The 20,397-nt window shown below is 40.8% G+C and overlaps 1 protein-coding gene across 1 annotated transcript in view; it reads left to right on the forward strand.

Moving 5' to 3' along the window:
- si:ch211-212o1.2 (uncharacterized protein LOC492735 homolog) overlaps positions 1–20,397 on the forward strand; it is a 37,253-nt gene that overhangs the window by 11,984 nt on the left and 4,872 nt on the right. Inside the window, exons 2-5 of the mRNA XM_018703582.2 lie at positions 6,523–6,642; positions 6,932–7,023; positions 14,316–14,460; positions 18,733–18,945. Of these exons, the coding sequence (XP_018559098.1) occupies positions 6,523–6,642; positions 6,932–7,023; positions 14,316–14,460; positions 18,733–18,945 (570 nt within the window). The remainder of the gene's footprint in view (positions 1–6,522; positions 6,643–6,931; positions 7,024–14,315; positions 14,461–18,732; positions 18,946–20,397) is intronic.

Consider the following 20,397-nt stretch of genomic DNA (forward strand, 5'->3'; position numbering starts at 1 on the left):
CATCTGTGGTATGTGTACTTTGCGTTGATGTTGGTTTTGTGTGTATGTGTGTGCCAGTGAGTGTGTGGGCGAGTGTGTGTTTGCTTGCGTCCCTGTGTTGTGTACTATTATTTTGCATGTGTGTGTGTATGTGTGTGTGTCCCAGGTTCTGTGGTCCACTGAGATCAGATGAAAGGAAAGAGGCCTGTGACTGATCCACTTCTGAACAAGGGAATTCGACCTCCCTTCTCTCTCTCTCTGTCTCTCACCCTCTTTGTGTCTCTCTACTTCCCTCTCTCACCCAATCTTTCCTTTTTACTGTCATTCTCTCTCAGTGTCTCTCTCCCTCATCTCTCTCTGTCTCCCCCTCTTTCATTCTCGTTCTCTCTGAGCATGTGACCCACTTTCACCACCCACATCACTCTCTCTCCCTTTCTCTCCCCAAGTCCCATCTGAAGACAGTCTACTGAGAGCAAACCAGGGGACTCAGAAAGAGACAGAGAATAAAAAGAGCAGCAGAGCTGTCTGTATGCTGCTCATACATACATTATCACCCTTTGTGGTTTGGTACCTAATGCGTTGGCAATCTATACATCAGTATGAATAAGTGTTTGTAAATATCACAGATAGGTGATGGAAAAAAAGAGAAGAGAAAGCGAGAATAGGTGCGGTCGAGGCATTTTGGCAGCTCTGACTTGGCCTTTGAGTGGCTGTCAGGCTGCTGTTCAGAGTGTGTGAGTTTCTTTTTGTCAAAGGCTCTGTAGGTGGTTTTTCAGAATGCGAGATTGGCTGGCTCACTTGTTGTTAGCTGTTTTTGTGTTCTTGCCTTTGGTTTTGTCGCTCGCTGTGTGTATGTGTAACAGAATTTTTATTTTTTTTTCTTTTTCTGCCACTTTATGATGGGAATATGTCCTTGGTGGTTGAAACATAGTGACAATTTATAGTTGTATGCATTGGCATGGCTCAGAGGTGACAGATTATGTGCTTTGTAGTACATAGTAGAACATGTAGAGACTCAGTGAAGGATCAGTGCACCTCAAATCAGTGTACCCGTCATTTTGTTGCAGAATAGAGTTCTACGTCCTCACCAGACAGTGGCACTGATATTCATGTGGGCATATTTACAAAATATGTGGCTCTAGAAGCTCAATGATGCAGGAACTGCTCACTGGGGTAGCTGCTAAACTAGTGTAGCTAATAATGCTGGTAAGTTGGGAACATGCACTATTCAGTAACAATGACTATTAGGGCAGCTTTCTGTTTCCTCTGTTCTGTGTCTTTTACTCCCCCATGGCCTTTGAAGGGGAATAAAAGTTAGCTTGGTCACTAACAGGACAGTAAAGTAACACAGTGTATTTGAAAAAGGAATGTGTACCCTGTCTACAAACCATGCTCTTTCGCGGATCAGACATAGGCACTTAAATAAGGAGAAGATAGTGTTGCTGTGGTAGTTTCCTCCTTGGATGGTCTGGTGCTACATTCTCTCTGTCAGGATGACCTGCTATTGGCCAACACTGCAGTTTGAATGAACTGATTTTGATGGATTGCATGAATGTAGGTGTTTTACACGCTGGTGTGTTGGTGTAAAACTTTATATTAAATATTTAATAAGCAAAAATCAATGTGAAGTTTTGAAAAAAAAGTCCTTTTAGTTTTACATCATTTTAATTTTACGAGTTTAATACTTAACAATATAGCTAATCTGCTTCATCAGCACTTAATGGGTGTAGTTTGATCAGCCTAACCACACAAGGAAACAGCCAACAACTGTCCTCAGATTCTGATTCAAATATTGCAACCTTCTGATTGGTGCACAGGGGCATGTGACATCATCTTTTCCCAGCTGAGCCTCTTACACTTCAAACCTGTCAGGAGAAAACTGACAAACTGTTCTAAATTTATATTGGACTCCTCCTTGGGTCTCCACAGTCATCGCTGTTGACCTCTCTCTCAGGTTTTACCCACTGACCACTGTACACCCACTTTGACCCTGAGCAAATCAATGGCTCTGTGTCAAACAAGTTCCTGATTGGCTGCCTGTTATGCTGCTTTACACACAGCATGTCCGTTAACAAGGTTGATGAAAAAATGATTTTTTCAAGTCCCCACTGAAATGCCAGATTGTAAAGAAATTGTTAAACCTCTTCTCGCTCAAGCTTGTTGTGCATGAAAGGCCAAAACGTAGAGGGAGGAACAGATGTGGTTTCAGATTTAGCTGGCTTAATGTGGAGAAGGCTTGACCCTTTTTTGTTTTTTTTATTAACAGGAATCATACTTATAACTCTTTCCAATCTGTCTTTTGCCAGCACCGCAAATTTTTTTCTTAATATTTTTGTAATGGGGAGCAGCAAAAACTGCTCTGAAGAGAAGTGTAACTGTTACCATCTTTAGGCGTATTTGTCTATTTGCTGTTAATATAAGTTAGAACCCCCCACCCCCACCTTTTTAAGCATGATTCAGTCCCTCACACCCTATTTCCTTGTTACCTGACAAACAGCAGAGATAGGTAATGGGGTCTACTTTCTGTCTCCCCTCTCCATTATCCATTAGGCCATTAGTATTCAGGATGTGTTGCCTGCCTGCCTGCTGCCCGCCACTCATTCCCCAGACAGCGAATCAGCCGGCGTTGATTAATTTCAGCCTATTAGCACCCCTCGTTCCCCTCCCCCGACTCCGCCCAGGTTAAATCCCCGTGCACACCCGCGTGCACGCTTGCAGGCAGGGGGTGCTGCTGGGTGAGCGATGGCAGAGAGGTTGCCAGGGAGCCAGTTGTTGTCAGAACGATATTAATGAGTGCACTGCTCTGGCCCTAAGAGTGTGTGTAGGTGTGTGTGCGCGCTATTGTGTGTGTGTGTTTATGTGTGTTTAAGTGTACGACTTTAATTTTGGTATTTGTATGCCAAATGAAGGGGGCTGGTGTGCGTGTGTGCACTGTAGAATGATTCATGGTTCATGGTTGGTGAAAGTGTGTATGTGTGTGTATGAGTTCAAACACAGTAGCATATGTCCATTCATACATACATGCTTGTAGAGCCTGTTTTTGTGTGTCTGTCTTTAGCTGTGTGTGATATCCAGCAATGCCATGGCCTGAGGGACAAGGGCTTATGTGTATGTGTATGTGTGTGTGTGTGTGTGTGAGACTCTGTGTGTGTGTTTGCGCTCTGTAGAGGCCTGTCCTAGTTTCCTTCCCCTCACCAGGGAGCCGGAGGATCCAAGGACTGACGCACATCACCTGACAGCCGCCCCACTGCTCCACGGCCCTGCACTGTGTGTGTGTATGTGTATGTGACGGAGATGGAGTGTCTGAATTTGTGTATGTGTCAGAGGATGTGCATGTGTAATAGAGAGAGATGTGAGAAATCCATCAGTTAAAGCATCATGGTATGTGTGTGAGTGGTCACTTGTATGTTGATGTGTGTGTATGAGTGGGTGCAGACGCAGTGAGAGTTTGGAGAGAGTGAATTTTGGTGTACTGATCCCTTAAGGTGTGTGTGTGTGTGTGTGTGTGTGTGTGTGTGTGTGTGTGTGTGTGTGTGTGTGTGTGTGTGTATGCGTGTACCTTGGGGTAGAATGGAGAAAATGGTGCCACATGAAGCTTGGCGACAACAGAGACAAGTGTGCTCTACTTAACCTCAATATGGACTGAGGCTGTGTGAACTGAAAACACATTACCTGGGCTATATGATGTAAACACATGACGTTATTACACTGGACATTGGTTGTATGTATAGGACATAGTACTGTACAGTAAACATGTCATAATTCAACAGGATGTAGCTTAATGTAGCAGTATGCACATTGTACCACTGACAGTTACCTTGAGTAGAATTATGGATTGGGGAGAAGCTTGCATTTCAGCAGAAGAGTACAACTTGTGGCATTTCCATACGACAGAGGAACACTGTGATGGCGGATCACCTGTCAAACCGCAACTCCTCTCTCCCTCTCTTGCAAGCCCCCTTGTTTTTTCGCTGTGGCTTTCATTTCTCTGACTGGGACCTTCAACTAGTGAGTGTTGTCTAACATGTTTATTGCCAGGTTTCTTTGCAAATTGAGTTTTCCTATTTCAGTTTGCACACCTGAGAGGGAGCAGGTCATTCTCCAGGAGTATTTTGCTGCAAACTTGTCTGTTGCCATTGTATTCAACAGCCAGCTCTCATGTGTCTGAGTGTTGCAGTCACAGAGGAGTAATCATTCTATTTTTAAATTACATCAGCTTCCTTTTAATGTTGCAAATATCTAATTGTCATAGTCATACATCTTGTAGGCAACTTAAAATAGAATGATATATATTCTGTACAAATGAAATTATTTTTAATTCAAACAGTGTCTTCACTGGACTGCATCAAACAGGCTTCAAACTGGTTGATTTGGCCATAAAATGATTCACAGTGGCACTGACAGTAGATTTCAGGCCTGTGCTCAATGCTGTCCTGTGAACAGGATCCATGAATGGGCTGAATTTGTCCCTGGAATGAGGGAATGAGGGATTTAAGGTTATGAACAATCAATTAACATATAATTTACATATGTGTTAGGATGCGTTCTTGTAGCATTTTCACAATGCTCATGTACAACATGCTGCAAATTAGGACGATTGTAGGTTTCAGAGCAGCTGTTTGGACAAAGTATTCCTTGTGTCTCTATTCAGTCTGTTTGAAGCAAGGCAGATTTCTGTCTTGTAAATCTTCCTTTTTGCTACATTTTCACTCCGTCTGTTCAGTGGCCTTATGTGCTCAGGCATGCACGACTCATACTCTGCATCAGTAACAGATGTTCTTAAAATGTTTGTGGATCAGATATAGTGCTGATTACACATGGGTTACGTCCTCAACATATACACACATAGTGCATATTTCTATTATATAACCTGTGTTGGTACACTTTGACTCATTGGCAGACAATTAATGGTAAAATAGGTGTAATTAGTCAGGCAATGGTTTTGTGGAAAAGTTAGAGGAGGAAATTGATACCATTCTTATATCTGTATGGTAAATATGAATCTACTGTCAGGTCTCTGTTAGCTTAGCTTAGCACAAAGATTGGGAACAAGGGGAAACAACTAGCCTGGCTAGTACTACTGGTTGGTCAGGTGCAGTGACTTCCAGCTGCTGGTTGTAACTTTATACTAACCATACAAACACGAGAAGGGGTATCAGTCAAGAAAGCGAAAAGCAGTACTCCCGAAATGTTTAACTGTTCCTTTAAACTTTGTCAATAGCAGAAACGCTAGTTTTTCAAAACATCTTTGAGAAGTCAGACTTAGTAGGAGCTGAACTTCAGTCTACTCCTGAATTATCTGTCTCTTCTTAACTTTGATACTGTCTATTTTTAGAAGGTGAAGGGTCACATTTGATGATTCGTGAAATATCCATAATCACATATTTAAAATCTCCTGTGACCACTTCAGCCCATAGCTTATGAGAGGCTGATAGCATATTCATAGTCACACAAGCCTATAGGCGCACACACTCCCAGACCTGTGTGCTTTATTAAAAAAACTGTCATGAATTTCTTATAGGCTGCTAATGCTATGTGATACATTAGGATCTGAACACATTAATGTTTTAAAAGCACATTAGACTGGCAAAGAAAGTAGGATTAGGAGAAGGGTAGAAGGAGGTGGGGGAATGAAAGGTAAAGAAGAAAAGAATGTGACTTAAAAACAGAACAATGGTTTATATTTGTGGGTTTTATAGTCTATTTCTGTAAGTTGGTAAGATACACTGATACACATTTCCTGCTTGTGCTGGCAGATCAGACAAATCAGAACAAAGGGAAGAGGGAAACAATGGGGCAAGTCAAAGAAATGCAAGCTCACTGAAGACTAAAGACATCAGGAAAGTAATAGAAAACCCTGCAGGATATAGTGCTCTGCGATATTTGATGAGTTATAGATCAGCGATGTGTGTGTGTGTGTGTGTGGCGGGCGTGGGGTTCAATAATTCACTATCTCTAATCTTCAGGGCTGTGTGGCTGAGGGGTTTTGAGTTTGACCCTCCCATCTCTCTCTCTTAATATTGCTGATGTGTGAGTTTAGAGTATGAGTAGTTTTAGTTAGTCTATCTCCCTCTGTCCTTCAGTTAATACTGCTGACCTATGAGTTTGGTCTTGTCCCTGCAGAGGTCTACCTCCCACCTGAAACAGCCTATGTGTGCCCGTGTGGGTTTGGTGCTGCATCAGCGTTGGTGTTTCACATATGAGAGGTCGTGACCCTGCAGCCTGGAGTACACTTGTCTTCATCTGACTGATTACATATTAACACCCTGGATACACACACACATACAGTCATTGTGTTTGAATGGTCCTTTGACCTTTGGTAAGGAGTGACTTGTTCTCCCTCTGGTTGCAGGGACCTCACCCAGTTCATTAATACAACACATCAGGGCTGAACACCCTCAACTTCTCATTGTTTTCACTCTCATCCTCTCCTCTCCTCTCCTCTCCTCTCCTCAGTAATAACCTATATATAATCTGTTATTGATGATGCTAAGATAAGTTTTATGAGTTTTTCTTGTTGATTGTGTCCTTTTTCTTCTTCAGGTAAGCGGCTCCAGGAGTGGGTGTGTGTGATTCTGTGCCTCTTCCTTTTCATCATCAACTTCTCCTTCCTCCTTCTGCACTTCTCCACCGTTCACATCTACAAGATCGTCCTCGGCATCGGTGAGCTGGCAGCCAGAGAGACAGCGATGGTAGAAAAATGACAGAGCTAAGATAAAGCTTCTTTCTGTAAAGATACCACTTTAAAACTACAGATCACAGTTATCATTAGTTAGTCACATAAAGATTTTTTTTTTTTTAGAAATGTTCATGTACAGTCACTCATCATTGTTCTAGTCCACATGAGGTTTTTGTAGCTCTTTTATAAAATTGTGTTTTTGTGTGTTGCCTACACATCTAATAACAGCATATGTTATTTCTTTTTTTTCTCCTCTGTATCTGTGTCCGCCAGTCCTAGGAATAGTGACTGCAGACTTTGCATCAGGGATGGTGCACTGGGGGGCGGACACCTGGGGATCTGTGGACATCCCTGTTATTGGCAAGGTGAGCATCATTACACATACACCTACACAGACAGTCCGGTTGTGTTAAACAGCTTGTATTCATTTCTTATCAATTCACTACAAAGTAAATACTCATTTTCCTCACCTTCCCATGAAATCCCTATTTGGCCTTAACTGAAAATTCTTACTGATATCAACACTAGAAATTAGTTAGACATTTTGGGGCTAATGAAGCAATCTTTGCTGTGTTGACAGACAGATTACGCTGGATTTCAAGTAGTATTTTGAGATGTAACTGCTCAACCTTTAAATGTGTTGACACACTATCTGAGCCCCCCAGGTCAAAATCAGGCAGTTCGTTTGGCTGCTTATGTATGTGTTTAAGAGAAAGAAATGAGATGTGAGACATCTGTCCATTTTTGGACATTTATGCTAGCAGCTGGACTTTGTAAAGCCTTTCAACAGCACCAGGCTAGCTGTTTGTCCTGATACAAGCTCTTTTAACTAAGCTAACTTTCTTATCTAGTTTCATATTTAATGCACAGAAGGCGGAGTGGTATGGATCTTCTATTGCCAAGAAAGTGAATAAGTGTATTTTCCAAAGCAGCAAACTATTTCTCTGGATAATAATACCTCTACTACTACTAAAAAAGTGGCACTAGAGCAGGGTTCCAGACTAACTTCCGCCAGTAGCATCTGTGGATCCTACTGAAAATTTTAGGAGCACCAGCATAAAAGTTGGAGCACCACTTAAGTATAGAGGAAAAGTTTGCAATAAATTTGTTTGTGTCTGGAGAAAAATGTCTGCCATCTTCTGTAAGGATTTTCACTATCTTTACCTGCGTTGTAACATCTAAAACCATTGTATGCACAGTGCATGGTACTTGCAGCTGCTCTGCTTTGGAAAGTTAACTCTTGTGGATTTAATTCAAACTTTATTTTCAGCACTGTTTTTTTAAAAAATGTGTGTTTAAGTCACTTGCTGAAGAACATCAGTTTGGTATATGCTTTACTTTTCAGACAAACAGTGCTAATATCTGGCAGCTACATAGAATAAGAAAAAAATGTGCAAGAATATTGTAAAACATTTTCATGACCCAGTGAGTCATAGACGAGACAGATGATATTGGACTGCTCCAGTGTCCCCTCCAGCTCTGTGTCCCCTCTCCTTAGGCTGCATCACCATGGCAGCGTGGTGGTTGCACCTTATTCCCTCGAGCCACAGGACTGCCATAGTGACCTGGAAACTAAATGTCACTGTCTCACAGAGGAATTTGCCTGTAGACACTAATGTCCATGGTCCCTAATGCAGGCGATACACACACACACACACACACACACACACTCATGGACACGCACTGTGAATGATCTCACCTTGAACCTCCACAGCCTGTCACCATGCTGTGCCCAAGATGTGTATTCACATATGTATGCGGTTGTGTATTAAGATGGATGCACATACGCCTACTTTCTGCATTAAAACGCATCATCTACATTAATGCACACAGATTTTACAACATTTCCCACAGCCAATTAGAGTAAAGGTTATTCTCATTTCAGCCAATTAAAATCAGTGTGATCAGGTGCGGCATGCAGATTGGTTCATGTGAACTTTGTTTTGATTAATGAGATAAGAATTTAGTGTGTGTTTGTATGTGTGTGTTATCTTCTAGTTCTTCTGTTTATGAAATATTCATTGATAATTAATGAGTTGAAATGTTGAAGATGTTGTGTGACCTGAAGCATCCTAATTATAACAGTAGTTTTTTTTATTTTTACATTTGATGTACGAGTAATAATATTTTCACTATTTAATGAATTTAATTAAATTAAAATTTGTTAGCATGAACCTCATTCTACAAATGCTCTTAATGAAAGTTAATTATCTGTAATATCATTATTATCACCAGGCAGTACTCTATTGCTTACTCTTATGCAGACACACGTGTGTGTGTGTGTGTGTGTGTATGTATGAATTCTGCAGATACTACAATAACACTGACAGTTGTGAGATATAAGCAGACTGTTGATTGTAACATTTTTACGTCATTTGGTGAGTTTTTTTTTTCCTCACCTATTTAAATTCTTCACTGCTGAAGCAGTTACTCAGGACCAGCTCTGATCATCAATAATCTGGTCTGCTATTGAACATTTAGAGTTGTATAAATTGACAAAACCAGTTGATGGCTGTTTGCCATGTCTGGCTAACGTCCGGTCCTGTATTATACTTCTTTATACTTCCTGTATGTGTAAAATTCAGAATAGGGGTGATGATGCTGTTTAGATTTGAAATACAAAATATCTTAACTTAAAGCTACGCTAATCATTTTTTATATTAACATTAGATCTAATTACTAAGTATAATGTGACAAGGCTCACTCGCAGTTACAAATCCATAGTTAATTATTAGCTAACTTTGCTGTTCTCTTCAGTTCTTCAGAGCATTTTAGTGTCTTTCAGTTCATAAGTGAGAAAGTTCTGATAAACCCACTCTACACAACCTGTCCAGCACCAGTGGCAAAGATAAAGTTAGCTACTAGCTGGTGAACATTTAGCCACTGGAGTGAATGGGTGAATGAACATATGAATGCAATGGTGCTCCTTCTTTGCTGGATAAGTTGTAAGGCACAGCGACTTTATATGGTGATAATATATCAGTGTTGTGTTTACATCTTGTTCTGCTGCCCCCAAGTGGCCAAAAAAATAAATTAAGGGACATAACAAACAGCAGGAACCCAAGGTTTTTCAAGGAGACACTCTCAGTAGGCATCAACATCAAATGTATATATTTTGGGTAGGATGACAGCTGTAGATTTAGTGAAATGAATCATGTTCAAATTTAGTGGCATGCTTTTAATTTGATTCAGCATCTAGTGAATCAAATTAAAAGCAGATAATAAATTAGTTGCAAAGGCACAAAACAGTAAATCAATGTTAATTGCTTAATAGTGAGTTGGAGCATTTAATTGATTTACATACTTTTACTTGTCAGTCTCTAAAATGGTAATATTTCATGAGTTAATATCTCTACACAGGAGGCTGGTGGTTTTGAGGCTTTGTCATCACAGCTTTTAGATAAATCCCATTACTGCAATTCAGTCTGACACTAATTACCTCCAGATACCACATTATTGACAATCTGTTTAGTGTGATGAATTCTAATGGTTGATGTCATTCTTTTTTGATTCAGTGTTGATTAGGCTGTAATGTTACAATTTTTTTCTTAGGTGAATGTTATATCACTATGTCACATCATCCTGTGTGTGTCTTTGAACCTAATGTGTTTTTGTCAGTGAAGGTTATTTTGTTATTTCTGTACATACACTGTACCCTCAGTTGACTCTAAGGAATGATTTCTGGAGCCCTGTGTTACTTTTTGTGTTTGCTGAAGGTACTATGTGTTTTGATGTTTATTTATGATGTGGAATTTATTGGGGTTTGGGGTAGTTACAGGGACCAAAAGCACAGCGGCAGTCACAGATTTGCATGGTGTGTCGGACACTGTAGGAGACTTCTAATAAAGACTTTAACTGGAAGAGAAGAATGGACCTTTGCGGAGAACAGAGGGATGACAATAGGCTTGTGGAAAATAAAGTGTGTGTGTGCATGCGTGTGGAAGGAGACACACACACACACACACACAAAAAAGCAAAGCATACTCCTCAGTTGTTTTTTTTGTGTCTATGTGGGTTTTGAGACTGAGAATAAAGCAGGCCTGTGCTCCCAGTTAAGGTTAGTTTGAATATCAAAGACATGATGGAGAACACCTGAGGCTAATAGTGGTTGCGGTTATAAAGCTAGATGAAATATTTGAAGCCAGTTTCCCTCTCTGTTAGTTGTTTGTTCTGTCATTTACTTGTTTTTTTTTTTTTTTTACTGTTTGTGTATGTATATACTGTGTGTGTACATGTGTACCTCCTTACTTTGTTCTCTGGTCCCTGTTGTCTTTATTTGTGAAGACCTTTTTAAAGGCATTGTCAGACTATAGACACCACATAGAGGCATTAATGCAGACATGCACGATATGGACCCCTGCCCTCCATAAATTCACCATAATGGGATACCTAACAGTTGTAAGAGTGCTGTCATAGCATCATAAATAATATTTCCAGCAGTGACAGCCATGGAGCAGTAACAGCTGCCACTGAAAACTGAGTTTTCTATCTGTCAGTCTGTGGTAGCAGTATGGCAAGTGTGGTCTCCAAGATTTGAGGGATATTTTTGTTGCAGGTCACAGATAAGGTATGTTTACACTTTTATACTCATTTTTGATTTGTGTGTAAACACACCCGAATGGAAACACTGATAGCGTCTGAAGTTGGATTCTAGCCAAGACCTTTGGCCTTTGTCATACCCTTTTCCTGGCTTCCCAGTTTCTATTTACACTGTCCCTATCATATACAGGAAAAATGCAAAAAAACAAACAAACAAACAAAAAAAAACCCCAAAACAGTTGGCATATCAAACAAAAACAGATCAAATACAAAGTGATGTTGCATTGCTTCTGTGACAAGTCACAGTTCATGTCATACTGCCACTCATTGTTAACTACTGTCAATAAAATCTATGGTAGTGTCAGTGGTGTACATTTGTCAACACTTCGGTGTGATTCTAGTTGAGATCCCTTGTTTCATATCACCATCCCACCAGCCCACAAATACAAATTTAAATGGAAAGCAGCAAAGAAATGTTAATAATGTAATCTTCTCACATCCACTTGAATATATTTGCATAAAGGTAGTAATGGAATCATTTCAGATTTTATTAATAATACTATATTATTACTACAATTAAATGGAAACATATCTGTTGCTCTCCTGTTGCTCAGCAGATCATCTAAGGTAGTTATAATAACAGCGTATTAACGTTACTCCTCCAAAAGTAAACAAGCATTTTTGCAAAAAGACATTGATTTTCTTGTAAACAAACCTCTGGTGTGTAAAATTGCTTAAATGAAAATCCAGTACAGTGAAAGACGAGATGTTGGAGCAAAAAATCATAATATTCAGTAAATTCAACTTTATTTTTATTTATTTTTTTATTTATTTTTTGTCTCCATCAAACAGCCTTCAGTTGCAAGATGGTGTTGTGTATTATCCCACACAGCATATACTGCTAATGCTCCTCTTTAGGAACTGTATAATGACGATCTGCTTTGATTTGAATCCATGAAAGGCTTTTTTCTCCATAGAACTAAAAGTGCCGCACTTCTTATCACATCTTAAAAAGTGCATTACATTTTCCCAGTAGTGTTTACAACTATTCCTTCTTGATGCTTTGGGCCTTGCTGTTTTTTGTCGTCATCATGTCGTTGAGCTTTAATTGACTCAACAAGGATTTAGCAGTCCTCTAATGACACCACTTTGAGGACAAAGTCACGCTCATTAGTTCCCAATGATGCTCAATTCACATTGAAATTTGCCAGATGTGCTTACAGTTTAGGGATATATGTTGGAAGATCCTCTCTCCCTATCTGTTTTTCTTCTGCAGTTGTCTTTCAAAATCATCAGCACTTCACTCCTTGTATTAATTTCCCTCTTCCTGTATTGTTTCATCTTTATCAGACATATCTTTTTCAAGGCAACTCTCTAATGAGCGTGATTGGAGCGTTGAAGGAGGGTTAATTCAAACTGAACTTAAGTCAGTCTCTTGTTAAAGGCCAAAAGGGGAATAGAGAGTAAGAAAAAGGCATAGATAGAGAGATTTAGCCAAAAAAAAGTGGGACAGAGAAAGAGAAACCAACAAAAAAGTGAGATGAAAATACAGTAAAAAGGTCGGGAGGACATAAAAAAAGAAGGGGGTGGAAGGGCGTGTCTGTCCAGTCAGTGGGACAGCGCTGGTTGCTGGGGCAATGGGCGATGTGAGCTGGTGATTAACGGATGTCGTGCTAGGCGGGCTGTTAAACGGTGTGGGATTAGAGGACACGCAGCGACCGGTGGCCCACCGTTAACTGGGAGCGCTGATGCCGCCCTGCTCGGCACGACCTCCACGGCTTAGCCGGCCTTTCATCTGACTGAGGGCTGCAGCGAGAGGAGGGGGGTGATGGGAGAGGGGGGGGGAGGCACACGAGAACGGAGAAGGGTACATAATTGTCAAGATGGCAACAGATAGTTTGCAGTGGCACCTACCAACGATGTTTGCAGATAGGCGTGTGTGATTGGTGCGAACAGCTAAAACGACTATAATGAGTTTTCATGCTGATGTGTTCATGGCTGCGTGCACACGGACACATGTACACTGTAGCAATAAAGATGCAAGCCTTTTCCACAGAGGGAAATAAATTACCTTTATCCTGTTTGTGCATGTGTGTGTGTTTCTTTTTGTCCTCTTTTGTGCTTGCGGGATTCAGATTCAGTCTTTCATTTGAGACCCCCATGCTCTCACAGACTGGTGTCTGCCTCTGCACAGTGCAAGTGGGGTTTGCGACTCTGTGTGTGCATGTGTGTGTATGGAGCTCACATTTTTGAGTCTGTGTTGGGTGTCCACGGGTCATTTATGTGTATGAGTGTGTTTGCGCAAGTCGACTACTGTTCTGTGGTTTATTAGGATGCTGGATATGAGCTTTGGGGTTGCGCAGGATGCTGGGCACTGCTGAGTCGCTGTGTGTGTGTGCACGCATTTGATCTGCATTGTAAACAATGCTTGTAAACAATGTTTTCCAGCATCTTATTTAAAGTGAATGTAAATTAAGTGGAAAAATCTACGAGTGACTTTCAGCTTCTGTATGTGTGCTTATTGTTGTTTTTCACATCAGTTCCATGGCACAGAAGCTGAATGTGTGTAATATTAACTAAAAGAACAAACTGCCAGAACATGAGGATTTTTCTGTTTAAAATGTTGTACCCTATTACTCAAATGTAATTTTGTTCTTATATAAAGTATAAGACATATACTATCTGTTGTGCTGTTGTTGAACAGATTTTAATAATCATACAGCATTTCATTGCATGCTTCAGTGTGCAAACTGGTACACTTACAAAAAACATTGACTTTGGGGTTTATAATCTCTGTGTGACCGTATGACTGTAGAAGAGAACTGAAGCACACAGTCCTATATTTAACTGTCTTCTGTAGAGAGGAGAACTACCATTTCACTGAGGTCCATTTAAATGTCTCTCTGCCATGACATAAAAGTAAGCTCATGTTTGGTTAATCATTGTTCCTCCTCACAATTTAACGCAAGTCCTGTATCAAGGAAGAAATGTCTAAATAACTTCCTTATTGTATAAGGTAACATTAGGCTTCACTAAGTAAAGGAACAGAGTTAATTGTTTTGTTTTACAGTCCATAATGTCTCTCTCTCTCTGGCTCACTGGCTCTCTCTCCTTGCAGGCATTTATTCGACCATTCAGGGAGCACCACATCGATCCAACAGCCATCACTCGCCACGACTTCATCGAAACCAATGGTGACAACTGTATGATCCCCATCCTACCACTGGCTCACATGGCCTACAAGTTCCTCACATATACAGCAGGTAGCACACACACACACACACACACACACAGCAGAGAAACACACACAAATGCAGATGTGGCACATACAAACATTTTAGCTGTTGTGAAATTGAGGTTGCCAAAGTTCTGGAATTCTGTATCCCTTGTGAATATTTTTTCTCCTTCACATCGTTATCACCTGTGAGTGAGACGCTTGGGGCCATAACACCTGCAGAGCTTTAAGCTGTCCCCAAAGATCTCACTCTGGTTCGCCAACAAAGGAGTGGGAATCAGTAGTGCAAGGATGTGATCCCTCACTGGCTTCCCACCTATGAACACTGCCAGTTTACAGCTTTATGCCTGAATATAAGCAATGTGAATGTAAGGACTTTAGAAGGTCAGCTACAAAGGGTCTAACCATCTTTAGCAGTAACTTTTTGCAGGATGCCAAGGTATCTTGGCATCTGAGCTGGGTGAAGTGTGTCCACTGATCATGGGAAAGCATGGGGAAGTTTTTCTGGTAATCACGTGCACTGACCTTATGAGTGCGTGGCAGGACTGGAGGAGGAAGATCAGCAGGAGAAACAGAGCAACCTGTTATTAAGAAGGTGACATCTCCACCTGTCATGTCTGCACTTTAGCTTGAAGCCAAAAGGTCACTGATGGGTGGAGCAGGAGAGGAGTTGACATCAGTTCCCCAGGTTAAAGGCGAGGTTACCTGTGGTGCTGTGGTGAAAACTCCAAATGGTAGAACAACACCACAAATTTAAGTTGGCTCATGGAACAGAATTAAATATATATATACCTATAACTATATATACCTATAACTATATACATCGAACAAACAAGTTAATGAAGGCTTTTTCATGTATTTAGCTCACAGTCATGGAAACTTGGGCTAAATGCAGAATTCTCCATGGAGAAATGTCAGATGTAAAAAATTGATGATGATGATGATTGCTGACAATTCTGATACAAATGGAAAGAATGTAACATATCTATACATATATGGTGGAAAGAAGAGCAGAAGGGAAACATGCTAAGGTCAGCTGCCTGTCCACGGGAGAGATCAGTGAATGAGGGGGGGAGAGGGAAGGAAAGATTAGAGGGGTGATGGCGGTAGCGAGGTCCACTTGTAGGTGACATCCACACCTGTCATGTCACACACCGCATGGAGTCAAGAGGTCACGAGACGGAGACCGGGAGAGATGCAGTGACATCTACACCTGTCATGTCTGCACCTTAAGAGGTCACCGCTAAGAGTTTGAGACAGAGGGTGAGAGTGCATGGAGAAGAGAGGCAGCAAGAGAGAGCGGGGGGTGGTGGCGGTAGAGGGTCATGTAGCGGTAAGATGACATCTAAACCTGTCATGTCAAGCTCCTCACGGTGTCAAGCGGTCACCAGACAAAGACAGAGACAGAAGTAGATGGGGAAAGCTGAAAGCAGCGAGGTGACATCTCCAACTGTCATGTCTGCACTTGAACTGGGGTCAAGAGATCGCTGTTTTAACCAAAGAGGGGGAACGAGGGATGGAGGTAGACAGAGAGAGGACAGCTGTAAGTCATACCAACAGAAAGACTCCAATGAATAACAAGAGTGAGCAGTGTGAAAGACAGACTGCAGACTTTTGTTTGGTTTTTAGCAGATGGCAGATGACACTGAAGGAAACCACACTTGTACTGTAAGTCCATTTCATTAAGCAGGCGTGGCCAGTTCATTTACATCCAAATGTTCAAATGACAACAACAACGGCCACATCGCAGACTGTTCTCATCCATATAATTATTTCCAGAAATGCTGCACACAGCTGCTCCTGTGTGTGAGTCCTGACATGTTTGTCACCTGTCAGCTCAAATCAACACTGACACAATACACAATCCCCAGATACCAATGGCATCTTCAAGAACTGTTTTCATGGTTTCAGGCCTAGCAATAGTCTACATTTAGGAAACCTAATTAACACTTAAGCCACACTAGTAGCATAGCTGAGGGGATGGCAATGTCTTTGGTCCAGACGGGTATATCATTCATTGTCATCAGGGCAAACATTTGTCCAAAATGTTTGTTTATGGCCAATATCAGTGAAATCAGTGACATTCCCAGCAGATATTTAATTAGCATTTGCTAATTAGCAAATGTTAGCATGCTAACATTACCTGCTCAGTATCAGCTTGATAGCACTATCATTTTGAGCATGTTAGCATGCTGACATTAGAATTTAGCACAAAGCACGGCTGTGCCAAAGAACAGCCACATAGATACATATTTTGACTTGACTCTAATGGTGTGTCTACACAGGAGGTGTCTCAGCCATGTCCATCTCGTGCACATGTGAGACACTGGCTGTCTACACAGGCTGCATAACAGCTCACATTTTACTTGTAGGAATGTGTAAATGCAAACCAAAGCAAATTTTTACACTTCATATCAACTTCATTTCAATTTACATCCACATCCAGAGTGATCATGTGTAGGGCTCTGAGTGCTGCCAAAATGCACGTGACCTACCTGGATCCTGGATCCTGTTTATACACAGATTGAGGACTGAACCTGCTGCTGCTCTGCTAACATACTGCTCATGTTACGCCTCCTGAGTAGATGCGATGTAAATCATATTTTGTCATATTTGAAAATAAATCTTAAACTTAGTTCAGCAGAATGTGTGTGCATTTTCTGTCTGTTCATATTTAAAGTGTACACGTTTACTCTTGTGCACAGAGAGATCACAATCTCAATGTGTTTAAATAACGTATTAAATAAATGTTTTATTATATATGTTCTGTATGTAAAATATTATTTTGTAACAGGTAACTGCAGGTGTGAATTAAGTACAGAGGAGTGAAATGTACAAAATTTCCCTCTCAACTGTATTACTTCAGAAGTTAAGTAGAGCAAGGAGGTAATTAAGAAATATCCCAGATTTACAAAGCTAGAGTAAATGTAAGTCAGTGTTCAAATGATAGCAGGATGTTTCTTCAGCTGTTAATGACACTAGAGACTTCCTGCTGGCTTTTCACACTAAAAGCCTTCAAAGCCACTAGAATGGATTATGGCTCTTAAACTGGAGGAAATGCAAATGGAACAGATAAAACAGAGATGTTTCTTTCTAAAATATTATGGGATATAAACGTGAAACAGAAGAAATTGGGAATAAAGATTGTTACCTTATAATAAAGTGTCTCAAACTAAGGCAAAGTCACAAGATCTTATGGCATTTACACATGAATTGAGAACACAAATTGGATTTTCTACTTTTTTCGATCTCATTTCTTTTATTCACTGTAAAACAGCAGACCTTTAAAAGTTACCTCAAAGTAGACCCAAATTCACATTACACTGAATAGAAGATCTCTGAACATTCCCTCCCTGTTTCTCAGTTAGAGTACCTTTCACTTCCTTACTCATTCCATTGGTCTACAGCTTTGAATGACCTCCTGTTGCGTAAAGATGAACTTCAAATTCTCTATCGGTGCGACAGTCCCACAGAGTCCTGTAAACTGTTGTCCCCTGTTCCCCAACCTCCATCTTAACTCCAGCTCCACCTTCATCTAAATATCATATAAAAACACAGCACACATTTTGTCCAGTCCCAGGACGCCTCTATAGGAATGATGTGCAGTTCTTTTTGAGTATGAGAATGGGATTTCAGAAGTTGTTAAAATATTAAAAGGTGAGGAGTGATGATTCATAGTTACATTTTAACATCAGAAGGGCTTTTACGTGCTCAATAAAGAACAGACAGAATTTGTAGAGACTGATTTTCTTGTGTAATGGCACACAGAAGTACAGGGATGAAGTGTCTCACCCCTGACTGATTTAAATTTTCCTCTTGATGCCTGCGGTGCAGTAGTGATAGCACTGTGATTAAAAAAAGCAGTCTGGAATAATCGGTTGCATTGATGTCAGATGACTGATCTCCTCTTGGCCTCTCTGATTTTGGCAGTCTGTGATTTTTGGAAGACAATGTCACGGCTCACTGTCTTTTTGGTTTTATGTTAAAGTATGTTAGATTTCAGGCTGTTTTACATTCCCCCCTTATCATCCTTCTTATCTGTCTTTGTCATCTCTTCCTCTCTCCCCTGCTACCACTCTTCCCCAGCTTTCCCTGTCTTTTCGTCTTTCCCCTCCGTTCCTCATCCTCCCCCTCAGCCTCTGCATCTCTCCGAGGCTCCTGCCAGCATCCTCTCTGTGGGAGTGCTATGCCTTCGTGTTGGCCCTCGTCATTACACTAAACAGTTTGATCAATTATTCTATTAACTTTACTCTCTCTTTCTCTCTATATAAATAGCTGTCTGTTTCCTCTCACCTTTTAGAGGCCTTGGCGGCGTCCTATCCCTGGGACTGCTACGTCTTTGCCCTGGCAGTTTTCGTAACGCTGACCAATCAGATTCATAAGTGGAGTCACTCCTACTTTGGTCTCCCACGCTGGGTCATGCTGCTCCAGGACTGGCATCTGGTGTTGCCACGGAAACACCACCGCATCCATCACGTCTCGCCGCACGAAACATACTACTGCATTACTACAGGTGAGAACTGGCACTACCTCAGTACAGTGCTGTAGAGTGGCAAAATTTTACTTCTTTTAGTGTGTATACATATCATGTGATTACATATTACCAGAAACATAAATAATCTTTGTTTATAATGATAAACAAAACCTTGGCCTTGATATCTGTTTGTGGATAAATGAGTTGGCTTGATTTTATTAACAGTCAGTCACTGAACAATCATCAAATTATCACAGTTCCGTTTTCACCGTAAAAAGTAAATTATCCATATTTGATAAATTATGTGTATAGTGAAATAAAATCAGTGCAGTAAACACAGTCAAAAACATTTTTAATCATCAGAGTATGATGGTAACATGGTAATTAATCATAACCTTTTGTTGGAAATTTGTCATTTAAACACTAAATTGTATGAACTGTTGCATCTTTTGTCTAAATTCTGTAGTTCTGCTGTTCTTCACAGATGACTCTTCTCAGACTCTTCTCTTTGCTGGAGCATGTTTTGTTGCTACCCTCTGCTTTAAAATACTCCTATAGTGTTCTATTCATCATTCAGCATCGGATTATAGTTTTTACTTTTTTGTTACTGTCAGCGCCTTTTCATTCAGAATTTGAATTATATATTTATAATATATATATAATGTTGAATAGAAACTTGTAATTATAGTGCGGTCTATGGAGTTGGTAGTATGGTTCTTCCTGTACCCCCTTCCTCCTCATGATTACTACTTTGCTGATGCTGTTGCACCCTCTCCTATCTTGAAGTCTTACAGTTTGGTTTCTGACTTTATCAGGCAGTTCCTCACCAAGTGCAACCATTTTGCATTCGACACGTGGCAGGCCAAAACTGAGGACACTGTGGTGTTGACAGGTTATTTTCTAACCTTGTTCATGCAGTTAGCCTTCAATGGAAATCACATTGGGGAACAGATCAAAAACATTTACCAAGATTATTCTAACACTGTACATTTCCAATATAAAAACTTTTTTTGTTTTGTATCACACAACTAGACACTGGATGGGTCCAAATAACTTTTGAATACTATCAGATGTTTATTAGTGTTTATGTAGTGGGCGGCCATTTTAGATCGCCATAATTGAGGCTGATGACTCTAGAATGATTTCCCTTGCAGTTCTCCACAGATTCAAATAAAATGGCGGCCATGTCTGTCGACTTCTTATAAATAAGTAAAAGAAAATGTTCTGTTTGCGTGCATGTGTGTCTTTAGAGACACGAGGCCTCCGTAATAGATCCACATTCAGTATTCTGTGTGCATCTGGGTGAGAGGGAGGGAGAGAAAAGAGGGAGGATACACAAGGGGGATTCAGCTTGTACGTCACCCTGCGCCCCTGCGGACGACAGATGTGTGGGTGAGCGAGTTTGTGGGGGGGGGGGGGGGGGCACTGGGAAAAGTGTGTGTTTGTACACACACACACACACTCATACTCATGCATCTGCATACTCGAGCA

The sequence above is a fragment of the Lates calcarifer genome, linkage group LG10 (assembly GCF_001640805.2).
Source record: "Lates calcarifer isolate ASB-BC8 linkage group LG10, TLL_Latcal_v3, whole genome shotgun sequence".
Taxonomy (NCBI): domain Eukaryota; kingdom Metazoa; phylum Chordata; class Actinopteri; family Centropomidae; genus Lates; species Lates calcarifer.